This window comes from Aplidium turbinatum, chromosome 7 (genome assembly GCF_918807975.1).
Source record: "Aplidium turbinatum chromosome 7, kaAplTurb1.1, whole genome shotgun sequence".
Taxonomy (NCBI): Eukaryota; Metazoa; Chordata; class Ascidiacea; order Aplousobranchia; family Polyclinidae; genus Aplidium; species Aplidium turbinatum.
The window spans coordinates 27,102,034-27,114,828 of NC_137478.1; the positions used below are offsets into that span (position 1 = coordinate 27,102,034).

At 38.2% G+C, this 12,795-nt stretch overlaps 1 protein-coding gene across 1 annotated transcript in view; it reads right to left on the reverse strand.

Annotated features, from left to right (window-relative positions):
• Positions 1 to 9,271: 9,271 nt before the first annotated feature.
• Positions 9,272 to 12,795, reverse strand: part of LOC145774019 (uncharacterized) — a 29,971-nt gene continuing 26,447 nt past the window's right edge. The window contains exon 18 of the mRNA XM_082585152.1: positions 9,272 to 12,605. Within this exon, the coding sequence (XP_082441278.1) occupies positions 12,002 to 12,605 (604 nt within the window). The 3' untranslated portion in view covers positions 9,272 to 12,001. The remainder of the gene's footprint in view (positions 12,606 to 12,795) is intronic.

Genomic DNA, 12,795 nt, shown 5'->3' on the forward strand with positions numbered 1-12,795 from the left:
ATATCCGACTCTCTGCCAATATTTGCTGCCGCGAGTCACCCAAATTATCTGAAGTCAGCTTACCTATATCTCCGAACGATTACTGTTTTAGAGATTGAACACCTTGATGTGTTTCAGATGTTTCAGATGCAAGGATACCATGTCATTCGCCAAGTGACAAATTGTGGGCTGGACTAGGTTGCGACTTGGTGATCGAAAAGACGTTAATGAGATCACTGAAAAGTACTGGGAGGCTTACACGAAGCAGTGGGATGACGGAACATCAGATCAGCGGACCATCTGGACGATGTCGTCTCCTGTATCGTCTGCCTACTGTGCTATGCAAGAGTTTTGTGATATGAGATATACAAGCAGTGAACAGCCAAATAGGAAACTTCAGCAAGAGTTTCAAGGGACACAGTAGAACGGACTAAACTGGCTACTACACTCGAACTCTATAGCCCATTTGAAGATGAGGTCATACTGCGCAATATCATTATTGGGATGAACGCTGGCGCTGACGTGAATGTACACAACTATGGAAATTGTTGCCAAAATGGATGGCCAGTTGATATTTTCGTATTCACATAGACGAAACACAACTTAGGTGAAAACATTGGCATCAGCGAAGGCAATCAAGGTTGTAGATGAGCGATTGATAGAACCATCACTCCTGTTTCAGAGGTTTATGGTTGCGTCGCAGTCTGGAGACCTAAGCTTGGATGAAGTGATGCAGTACGAGCTCTGCCCATATTCACCATCTTTGTTTGAAGCTCAAAATCTATCACGCAGGCCAGACAAACCTGCCCTGCTGGAAGCAATACGGAACTATGCCGCTTCTGTGGAAAGTGCTGTTCTTCGGACTGCATCAAAAACAGAGCACTACGTTCTAGATGGGGGTCCTCTCTTACATCGACTGAAATGGATAGAAGGATGCACATATAGTTCAATTGTGGATGATTACGTATCTTTCACAACTGGGTTGTATGGTAAAGCAACTGTCGTTTGCGATGGATATGGAGGGCCCGGTACAAAGGATAGCGCACACCAAAGACGGAAGCCATTTGCTGCTAGAAAGTCAATGTGACCGAATCTACTAAATTTGTTGGGTGAAGCAAGACTTCCTGTCAAATGATACCAACAAGCAGTCACTCGTTGATATGATATCAACTAGACTAAAATAGTGTGACTGTTATGTTGTGAAAGCAGAAGGGGATGCAGATGTAGACATAGTACGAGCAACGGTGGATCCATCTAAACTGAGAAACACCACGCTCATTGGAGAGGATACAGATCTCCTCATTCTGCTTCTCTACTATGGTGATGTAGACTGTAAAGATCTGCACTTCCGATCAGACAATGGGAAGCCAACTATCCACAACATCAGAGTTCTGAAAGATTTACTTTGGAGTTAGGTCTGCACTGACCTGTTGTTTGTTCATGCAGTTACAGAATGTGACACATTTTCCAGAATCTTTGTGTTGGAAAAAAATCAGTGTTTCAAAAAGTTATCAAGGGAAACTCTGTATTGCGATCATGCTCAAATATTTTTTGTGCAGCACACTCTGAACAAGGTGTTGAAAGTGCTGAATGTAAGGCTTTAGTATCACTATTTAATGGGACAACATCTGACTCGCTCGCATTATTACGTGATGGCTATCTTTGCAAAAAAGTTGTGACATCAAGCACATTTGTTACGCCTGAGCAGTTGCCGCCGACAGAATATGCATTGAAATACCACTCATTTCGCTGCCACTTGCAAGTGATGGCATGGATGGGCCTAAGTACTCAAATGGATGTTGAAAAATGGGTTTGGAAAATTCAAAGGGATAAGCTATTACCAGTGATGACGGACAAAAACCCTGCTCCTGACGTTCTACTAAAAATGGTTCACTGTAATTGTTCAACTGGGTGCAATGCACTCAGGTGCGATTGTAAGAAGTATAAACTTGAGTGTACAAGGGCATGTGCTTCTTACCAGGACGACAACTGTGTAAATATTAACAATGCACCCATTCTAGAAGATACGGATGACTGATTTATAACTCACACCTGATAAGACAGTTTCGTGAATTCTGGTATATCAAAGTCTTCTTTGAACGTATTTAGTGATGGAAAAGTGTGAATAAACAACATATGAATGAAGACAATGGCATATTGATGTCATCGGAGATGAGGCAAACTGATTAAGTTTTCTGTAAGTCAATCTTTCGCACACGTATTTTTTTACTATATCTCCAAATACTTTAAAATTGTAAATATTCGTGTAGCCTAAATAGGTGAAAACGTCATGATGATGTAATAGATGACGTCAAAAGTGAACGTTAGCGTACTGTGTTAACCAGGGGTTCCCAACCTGGGGGCCATGAGCCTATTTCAAGGGGGCCTTGAAAACATTTGAAAAATAATATTTTTTTAATTTATTATCTCTAAGTCCACTCCAACACTACCGTATATAACAAAAAAAAAATTAATTAATAAAAATACTAGTACATTTTGCCCAAATCTGTGGGTTTTCAACAAAGATATTCAATATGACATGCGGCTTGCTCTTTCCACCACCAAACCAGAAATTAAGACAATGTCACAGCAAAAACAAGCTCAACCATCACATTAACTGCATACGTATAATAACTAATTAGCCTAAAAAGCTAAAACCTCAATTGCTAAGGTAACAGGGATTAGTTGTCAGTAGATATTACAGAAAATATATTTCGCACTTATTCAGTGCATCGTCAGTTCTGATAAAGGGCAGTTAAAACCTACAAGTAATGTTTTAAACAACATTACAGTGGTCGCTGTGCGTTGTGTGGTAACCATGGTCATCATCGTTTGTCAATGGTTTCACGTACAACGACATTGAGCACTCCGCAAAGACTTTTTAAGTTAAAACAGGAACTCAATTGCAGCAATTATGGGATTTATGTAGCAACATGTTTACTTTGCCATGAACAATATGTTGGACAAACGGTTAATAAATTTTCGGTTCGCTGATCAGGCCATCGTGCAACTTGGAACACTTTCGATTTTTCTTCTAATAATGACAGGGCTGCGCTATTAAAACATTTTGCTGTATTTCATGATCTAAGTACTGAACCACAACTTTCCCAATGCTACAATGTCACATTTGTTGAACAACCCAATATTGATAATCTAGATGCTTGTGAAGATAAATGGATACATAGGATAGGCTACATGCCAAAATAAATATCCAAAAATTAATTCTGCCACAAGTTTAATTTTTTGACGCTCCACTACATTTTTTGGTATTTTTTCAATATTTTACTGCCTTATTATTCACTGCCGTCTTTGCCTACTCTTTTTTCCACAACGCTACATTTTGTGTTTTCCAAGACGCTTCATTTAATTATTTATCGCTGTACGGTACTTAGTTTGTTTATCACTGCCTTTGACTGCCGTGTTCCGCATATAATTTATTTTCTTTACCGTATTTTGTCACAACGCTACATTTGCAGGCTTTGCTCATCGCTCTTTCATCAATTCTAGTTTATAATTTATATTTGATACGTAATTTACTTTACTGCCGGCTTGGTTTAGTTTTCATTCAGCATTTTTTCAATATTTACGCTTATGCTTTTTCAATTTTTTACGCTCATGTTTTGACATTATTGCGTCACTGTAATGTTGTTTAAAACATTACTTGTATGTTTTAACTGCCCTTTATCAGAACTGACGATGCACTGAATAAGTGCGAAATATATTTTCTGTAATATCTACTGACAACTGATCCCTGTTACCTTAGCAATTGAGGTTTTAGCTTTCTAGATATGGAACAGGGATCGTTTCAGAATAAGACTAGGTCAGAAAGCGAGGCAGACTCCGACGCAGCTCAGCATCAGCCAAGAGCAGTTAGCTAATTAGCCTAATGTATTATCATGTTTATTGTGTGTTGTATTTATATCATTTTATCATTCTAAGTACCGGTTACTGTATAAACAAGTTTTTTAATTAAAATGACGTTTCTTAATTTTTTCAAAAGGTTGATAAAAATAAGGGGGGCCATTGATTTTTCAAAATTTTCAAAGGGGGCCACGGTGTAAAAAAGGTTGGGAACCCCTGGTGTTAACTGTTAAGATTACTGGGGTAATGCAGTTTATAGTTAAATTTGCCATTTTTATTGGTTAAGAATCAGTGTTTTTTTCGATTTGGTACCTTTTTACGAGTATTTTGGTAAAATGGCGGCCATCTTGAATTACGTAATATTTAGACCCTTTGTGACGCTCAAATTTTGGAAAACTTTTGATATGTTGTTCTCTGAACCGAAAACTATTGGAAAACACCTAAAAACGTTTTCTTGCAATTTTTTTCGGGTTGGTCAGCATATTGACCCTACTAATATCAGTCATCGAGTCATCTGCTTCCCTGTCGTGACAAATGTCAAGCATCGAGATTGGTACAAGTGTCGTTGTTCCATGAATTGCATTAGTCATGCAGAAATGTCACGTTCAAAAGGCTGTAATCAACTTGAAGATTTCATGTCAATTTTAAACCTTATTTCTCAGCCGCCATCTCCGCTTGAAGCAGACTGCCCTGAACATATGAATAATCTGCCTCCATGCGTCATGGTTTTGAGCTACCGCAGCTCGCCCAATGTCGCCAAATTGAGTTCGGTCCATCGCTTGATGTTGTCATGCTATCGTATTTGGTGATCTGCATCGTTTTCTTTTTCCGTTTACCTTACCTTCGATGCAGATTTTTCTCACTCCGTATTTTGATTTTTTACTATACCGGAACCATCTCTGGCCGAACAGTTAAAACTTTTGATTTTATTGTAGCCTAACTTGATGAACCCGATGTAACTTGAATGAAACTTTATTGTCTTCCAATCAATGGATTTATGAAGTAATGCGAACAGACTGTTATTATCAATCTTTGTATTGGTAGGCCTACATTTCGACTCAGCTCTTCGGAGTTGAGTAGGCCTATCTGCTTTGTTTCTACTTTTTATGTTTGATTGTAGGCTATAGCCTAATAAGGACCATCTTGAGCCTGATGCAAACAAATAAAATATTGTTGTTGCAAATGGGTTGTAGCTTCGTTAAAATTACAATAGGTCGATTCTTGTGTGGTCAAGTGGCTTTTTGTTGGTCATGCTTCTCATAATGTGACTTTGGAAAGTGGTGAGTTTTTTCATTGTTTTGGCCTCTAATGTAGGCCTATGCATTGTAGGCTGCATACTAGCACGACTGGTAAAATGCAAGATGTAGACATCAATTTATTGTATTCTTGTACTGTGTGCTTGTGCGATTATTTTCTCCTGTATCAATCACCTGCTCTAAGTTATGTAACGAAAAGGAAATCTTAATTTGTTATCGTCATCCTGCACTGGCTACATAAATCCATCATTGTTAAATCTTTCAAAGGATGGCATCTTGCCTGGTGTGAGGCAAATCTCCTGCAGATGTCCAGACTTCTGTGCTTTGTAAATGTAAGTGCAAAATCGCCCATTACGTAATGTCTACTATCCTTCATTCCTATTGTAAACTATTTCTCCTATCTTGGAACAATAAGTGCATAAGTCAGACTTCTGACGTCACAATTTGTTGTTGCGGTAAACTTCTTCTCTTGGGAATAGACTTCAAACACAATGTATAAATTCTGTTTGTAACTGCAACGATATATATACTTGTCGCTTTGCCTTGAAAATCAGAAAGTGGTAATCAGAATAGATGCATGAACTTATTGCATTACTAATGTTTGAAGTTAACATAATTTATGGTACTTTATATTTCATAGTTTTACGAAGTTAAGTTCTAAGTAGAGCAGGTGAAAGTTCTGAATAATGATTGTATTACTTCTTATTTAATGTTTACAAAATTAACCTCATTGTGTTTCTATTTGAATAAGGGTATCGCAATCAATGTTTTTAAATCTCTCTCTCTCTCTTTCTTTAATCTATATCTTATTCTTTGAAACTGATGCTTCTGCGCTTATGACAACAATAATATACTGCTTGCGAAACTTGCGGAGTGTTACGTCACCAAAAAGGCAGCAATCGTTAGTTCATTGTGGAGAAGGGTCGAAGAGAGCATTTGAAGTGAGCGTAGGTACCTTCTCATAGAATCCCGTAGGACTGACGACTACACAAGAGCTGAAAATTTTTGATTTTAGTTTGATTGGGAGTATGCTGGAAGTTAAAATCTTTTTATTTTTTTCAAATGCTGCCCAGACTAAACCAATTCGGTGTTGTACTGCAGTTTCTCCATCTTTGGTCGAGGATAGCCTAGTTTGTGGCCGGTATACGAATTCTGATAAGTCTACTTGCTTTCCGTGTACTGTGAGATCAATTGTATTGGTTGTCATACATTTGGTTTTAGGCATTTTTATTTGAACACATATCTGCGTGACAGAGAACGTTTTTTTGAGATTAATATATATTTTTTTTTATCTCAGAACGCATTTGCTAACCTATAAAAATGTGGGGCAACATTTTTTGGGTGTAGCCTATTACCAGTATTTTTCTTAAATTATTTAAAAGTTTTATTACATAGGCCCAATCGTTGCATCTTTTATAAAGTATAGGCTACTGTAGCCTATGCTCAGTGAGATAATGCAATTGATTGAGTTTCGCTTTTAGCAGCATGATCGTTGCTTACTTCACAGTGTAGATTCTAACGATCTGTTCTAGCCTGATGCTGCGAGTTCATTGCGGCAAGGCAATTCGATATTGTCACAACGAACTCGCAGCATCAGGCTAAACACATCGTTAGAATCTACGCTGTGAAGTCCTAATCAATGAGATAAGCCGAAAAAAGCAAGTTTTTATGAGAAATAAAGCCTTTATATTGTAGGTTAATAATTTCAAATTATTATTAAATCACATAGCACTATCTTTGGTTAAAATTTTTTATTTTTGACCAATAAAAAATATCGCACCAATTAATCAACTGAATTACTCATTTCATTGCCTTAGATTTAGAGAACATATACTTTCTATCCCTAGTCCGCCTCGTTAGCTCAGTGGTTAAGCATGAAACTCAAGATCAAGCAACACTGGTTCGACTCTCGGGGTGTGCGTTTGAGCAACGCATTCTAAGGACTGCTCTCCATTCAGCGGCACCTGGTGGATGAAATAGTTCTCCAGCAACAATCGAAAACACCAGACCTGCGTCAGTGGTTCAAAGCCTGTACAAGTATGCCACGAATAACCTTTCAAGGCTTTATCGATGCGAGGATAAAGATTCAAACCGACTAACTTAATTAAAAAAAGAATACGCTACAGATTTTTTAAAATTTCCAGCAGCTCACCTGTTAAGAAGCGCTGCTACAGACAGACAAAAAAAAATGTTTTCATTTTTGTATTTCTTTTGTACAACAGGCCGAGGGGAAGGTGATTTAATACATCCTCAGAAATGTACAAAAAATAGTCGAAAATACTGTCATCAAGTTGAAGATCTGTGAAAATAATGCCTACAGAAATAACGCCGTGCAGCTAATTCGTACATTTATGGCACAAGATTGGAAGCAGGCTATGTTTTTTGAGTGTTTTTGTAAAGTCTTCAGCTGATGATTATTTTTGTCTGGAAAGTGGAAGAAAAGTGCCAGAAAGGTGAAGCTAAATTCATTTGACAGTTCATTGATAAAGCTTCAAGAGCTTGTTACATTTTTTGCTTTGTGCATCCAAAGATCATAATTTTATTTGAAAGAGGTAAATTGATAGCCTACAGCAGTGGTTCCCAACCTTTTTTGGTGTCGGGGCCGAATTTCAAACTTCAGAGTACGTATGGAGCCGCATGAAAACACTCAAGTAATTATAACGAAAATTTGATAGCATGTACCAACGAATAGCAACACTAACAAGGAAAATAACACAAATCAATTTAATGTCCAACTTGGCATTGGCTTTGAGCTTTAACAAGTTTGTCAAAGCGAGGCGCAATTGCAGAAGATGCAGTATGCAGTAGCTGCTTGAGATGGTCATCGGTCAACCGATGACGATATTTATTTTTGATTCTGATCATTTTGCTGAAAAGTGCTTCACATACGTAAGTTAATCCAAATACAGAGGCGTTTTTCTGGGCATTAGTTTTCAAGTTGGGATATTTTCCCTCTGGAACTCGACTCCAAAATTCAAGTAGGTCTTCACTTTGAAATAATTGTTTGAGCTTGATATCTGACTGCATGTTTCGCAACTCCAATTGAAAATTATCAGGAGTAGTGACCACATTAACTGCAATAGGATTTGCAAACATGTTCATCATTGGCAAAAATAAATTCATTCCGTTAGTAACTGATAAGTCTGCTGTATGCTTCTTCAGATGATCCATTGGTTCGATGGTCAGATAGCGTTGGGAAATGTGTTGTAACACCACCTGCAAGCTGCGTTTTCCAAAGTAGACAATGGGCCATTCACGACAGTATAAAGTAGGCTACAAGGTGTAAGATGTAAAACGAAAAGTTCACTGACAGTGCAACCTCTACGGCACAACGACAGTGCAGTTTGTAAACAATTTTGACTTCGTAAACAATTTTGACAAGTCAAAAAATAATCGCCCTAATTATTATAGCCTAAATAGATTTTTTATATTTTTTGTGGGATTTTCAGGGGTCAATGAGAGCCGCAAGAAGGCTAGCTTAGAGCCGCATGCGGCTCTAAGAGCCGCGGTTGGGAATCACTGGCCTACAGCGTATTAAATTCTCTTCTGTGATTGTAATATTGTCATTGATCTAGTTGATTTAAATAAGTTGTTCTTCTTAAACTAGACATGCTATTTTGTGTAGGCTAACAGCAATTATAAAGGCTTTCGTAGGCCTACATGCTATCTGCTGTCAAAAAACGAGAACAGCGTAAGACTCGAACCTAGAATAAGAACTCCAGCCAATCATCCTTTCCCTGTCCAATGTCCATCCAACAGTAGAAACTTCCCCGCACACATTGGCCTCAACAGTCACATTTGTACCCATGCACGCCAACCACCTATTAAATTTTCATTTATTGCTTTGCCGTCAAAGGGGATTTCTGTGCTAGTTTTGCTGTATCAAATTACCTTTATGGATAGGGAACGTTCAAATATTACGTAACGCCTTCGAGGGGGAGGGGGGTTTATGCAAAGCGTTACGTTAGCGTCACATCGGGGGGAGGGGGTTCAAGCAAAACGTTACGTAACGTTTTGCTTGAACCCCCTCCCCCTTGAACCCCCTTCAACCTTGAACCCCCTCCCCCCCCGATGTGACGCTAACGTAACGCTTTGCATAAACCCCCCTCCCCCTCGAAGGCGTTACGTAATATTTGAACGTTCCCATACACCAATATTGGTTCTTTTCAGCGGACCTGCAGCGGCCAATTATGTCAACGGCCCAAATAATTTATTTAGAATCATTTTGCGCCAACTTGATCGGCGGATCAGTAATCGGCGATTCTAATCATAGAAAGATGCTTGAGGAAAAATTTATTCGTAGAATAAACAGAATAATCGACCGATTTGCTTAATCTTTAAACAACCCGCTGTTGGTCCATCTAACAACTCTATATCAGCCGTGGCAAAATCTATGAATAGAATAGGCGTTTGGCTGCCTTGTGTCTGCCTGCAAAGTTGAGACAAGATTGAATGATTACAAAACGAATTTTCAAAATAAACATCAAAAGTCAGTGAAGTTATCAACGTCCAAGACGACACAAACTATCTGTAAACACGAGAAGACAATATAGAAAATTTGACCCAAAACAATAATGACACATACTTTTCATTAGCAGCCAACCAAAAAGAAGTTTTACGAAAAAATTGTTACTTACAAGTGCTAGCATAAAGTGCTTGCAAAAAAAAAAACGCTTAAAAGACTGACTAGAGACGGTCAAAGACTTTGGAGGCATAGGTTAAACTTTAGCATACCATCATAAAAAAAAAAATCGATTTTCAGAATTCAAACGTTATTTAATATTTATTCTAGAAAAAGGTGAATTCCTGAATTATAGGCGATTTTAATAAACCAGCCATTCACACAAATCACATACAAATTTTAAATTTGGCCATAAAACAAATTGAATTAATTAATTATTTATTTATCGGACAATGTTAAAAGGATTACGAGTTACGTCCACTGACTTAAAAAAGAAAGAAGAGACTGTCTTTATGCTCTAGATTAGCAGGCATTTAGAGCAGCCAATAGCAGGCCTTGACCCAGTGGTAAGATTCAATTTAGTTAACAACCGGTTCGCTTAGACTAAAACGAGCTGCATCTGGCAACCTTGCATACGGTGATTAGATTAGGCCCAATCAAAAAAGTTGGCCAGAAGCGATTTTGCGAACTTTTTTATTTTTAGAAAACGGTTCACACGCACTGGACGAGTCACACCACTGAGCAGCCCTAACCAAAACTTACTACGCAGCAACTCGTTACATGTTTTTTCATTAGAAATACATGCTTCAACATTTTTCCAATGTTACATGTCATGACATCACGATAAAAAACGAAGTACGTTCTGAGCAGGTATGTGTAGTATTGAGACTACAATTGCGACATAAAGAAAATTTGGCACAACAAATGCGCAGCTGTTGTGGCTACGCAGGCAGAAACTGCAATATTGTTAGTAACTACTATTTTACAAAACTATGAAGTACACGAAACCCCCTTTGATTTGGTGAAAGCGCATTAACACGGTATTTCATGACATAAACTATTCACATATTTATAAGCTGTAATTTAAAATAGAAAATGCGTCAATGTAGTCTATTCATAAATGCTTGACTGACTGAAGTGACATGAATTAGCCTACAGGCGTCGAAAAGTTCATTAACTTTGCTAACACATGAAAAGACATACCACAAGGTTTCGGTAGTAGCATTGGTGTGTGTTGATAGCTTGTTTCCGTTGAAAATTTTACAAATTTTTAATTTCATCAAATGAAAAGTTCGGCTTGATAAATTTTTAAATAAATTCCGATCCGCATCTAAATGACATTGCATCAAATGTGGGACGAAAGGATCAAAAAATTTATTGCACACATTTTTCCTTTCATTCAATGAAGCTGGTGATTTAAACAATTTAGTCTATATTGAAAAGATTGCCGGTACAAGAATCGCAACACAACAATGTAAAACTTGACCTTTGTCACTCAGATAGAAACTGACAACATGCAGTTGTTCAAAGAGTCTGAAATTCCTAAAACAAATCAGTCTCAGTCAGTTTCATCAAAGCTATAACAGACCCAGACAACGCCTACACTTCAATCTTCAAAAACATTTGTAATAAGCCTTGATTGAAAGCAGAACGTACTTTATTCAAGAATAAAACAATGAAATCAAAAGTGCACAATAATTAGAGTTTTGACATTATTTTTCATGCTGGTCTAGTCCAGTGGCTCTCAAACTTTTTTCCATGTGATGCACTCAGAAAAATTTATTTGGTTTTGCACCAAAAATGTGACAACTGTGCCCGTACATTACCAACGTTTCTGTCACGTGATATCATACGAAAAAGGTTGGCAGTGTGAGCCTTGTACTTAAATCGATAATTTTTACAAGTTATGCTATTAAACATTACAGTTTTAAAATTTCTTTAATGTCACTTGAAAAAATTACTCTTTTTAAGCTAAAGGTCATTGCGTGACGCCCCTAGAAATTTTGAACGACCTACCAGGGCGTCGCGACGCTCAATTTGAGAACCACTGGATTGCCTCATAGTTCATTTGAGTTTCAATAAATGTATTTACAAAACAAGATTTGGTTGCTACACATAAAGGACTTACATAAAAAATACAAGAACCGTTTGGAAATCTTCCAAAGCTGAACCCGCATGATTTCCAAACAAAGGTAGGCTACTGCACCAAGCTAAAATATTTCAAAGTGACGAGATTTTTTGGTAATTGTCTATTGTGCCAACTTACATGCAATTAATCAACGTGTTAAAGTTGATGCGCTTCGGTGCTTTTCCAATAAAAAAAACTTTCACGAAACCTTAAGATGCCAGTTTCAGAATGTCAGGCGGACGGAAAAAGTGATTCCACAGAGAAAAAGAGAGAATATTGCAAAGAGATTAATAAGAGACCTTTTGTTGCTCAGGGTTACGTAAATGTTGGGACAAAACTACGCAAAATTTGAATGGCAATAGACGAGTTATTCTGGGCAATGGATAGAGCACGGTTGACGTCATCAAAGGAGTAACCAAGCTCCATGAGACGCGCAATATTTTCATCTAAGTTAGAGCTGGAAGATGAAGAAGGAGGAGGAACTCCGCGAGTAGTGTTTGTGGGAGTAGGTCTCGTATTGTTTGAGGACCGCGATGGTATTGGAGGAGCTGGGCTTCCTTTTGGAGGACGTGGCGGCGGAACGAGAAGCAAAGGATCGGCCATAGGATCAGCTGGAGGAGATTTATTTGTTCTTGGCGGAAGTTGAGGGCCACTAGGAGGATCAACAGATGATGACATCCATGGAGACTGTGACATATTGGATGAGGAAGTAGGAGCAGCAGAATGAGATGGAAAATCTACACTGTGGCCACCACAAGAGCGGGGAGGAACAACAGGAGCAGAAGAAGTGACCTTGGAGGAATCTCCTCCTGCTTTTCCAAGCAAACCCTCCGATTGAGAGGTTGACTGCTGTTGCGATGCGCTTGTACTACTGGAAGCAACTGAAGTAGCGTTGGCAGGAGATGTACCGGCAGTCGTTCTGAAATGTTCAAACGTAAAGTTATTACAATACGTAAACATAACAATGTAAACAAACAAAACAATTTCAGTGAGCACACAAAAAGATTTGCCAACATACGCCCAGTGCTCTCAACCTTGCCTGTAAACGTTGGAGGCTTATTAAATTGTTGGCTTGTTGGTTAGAATTGTACTCCGCGACTTAGTCGACA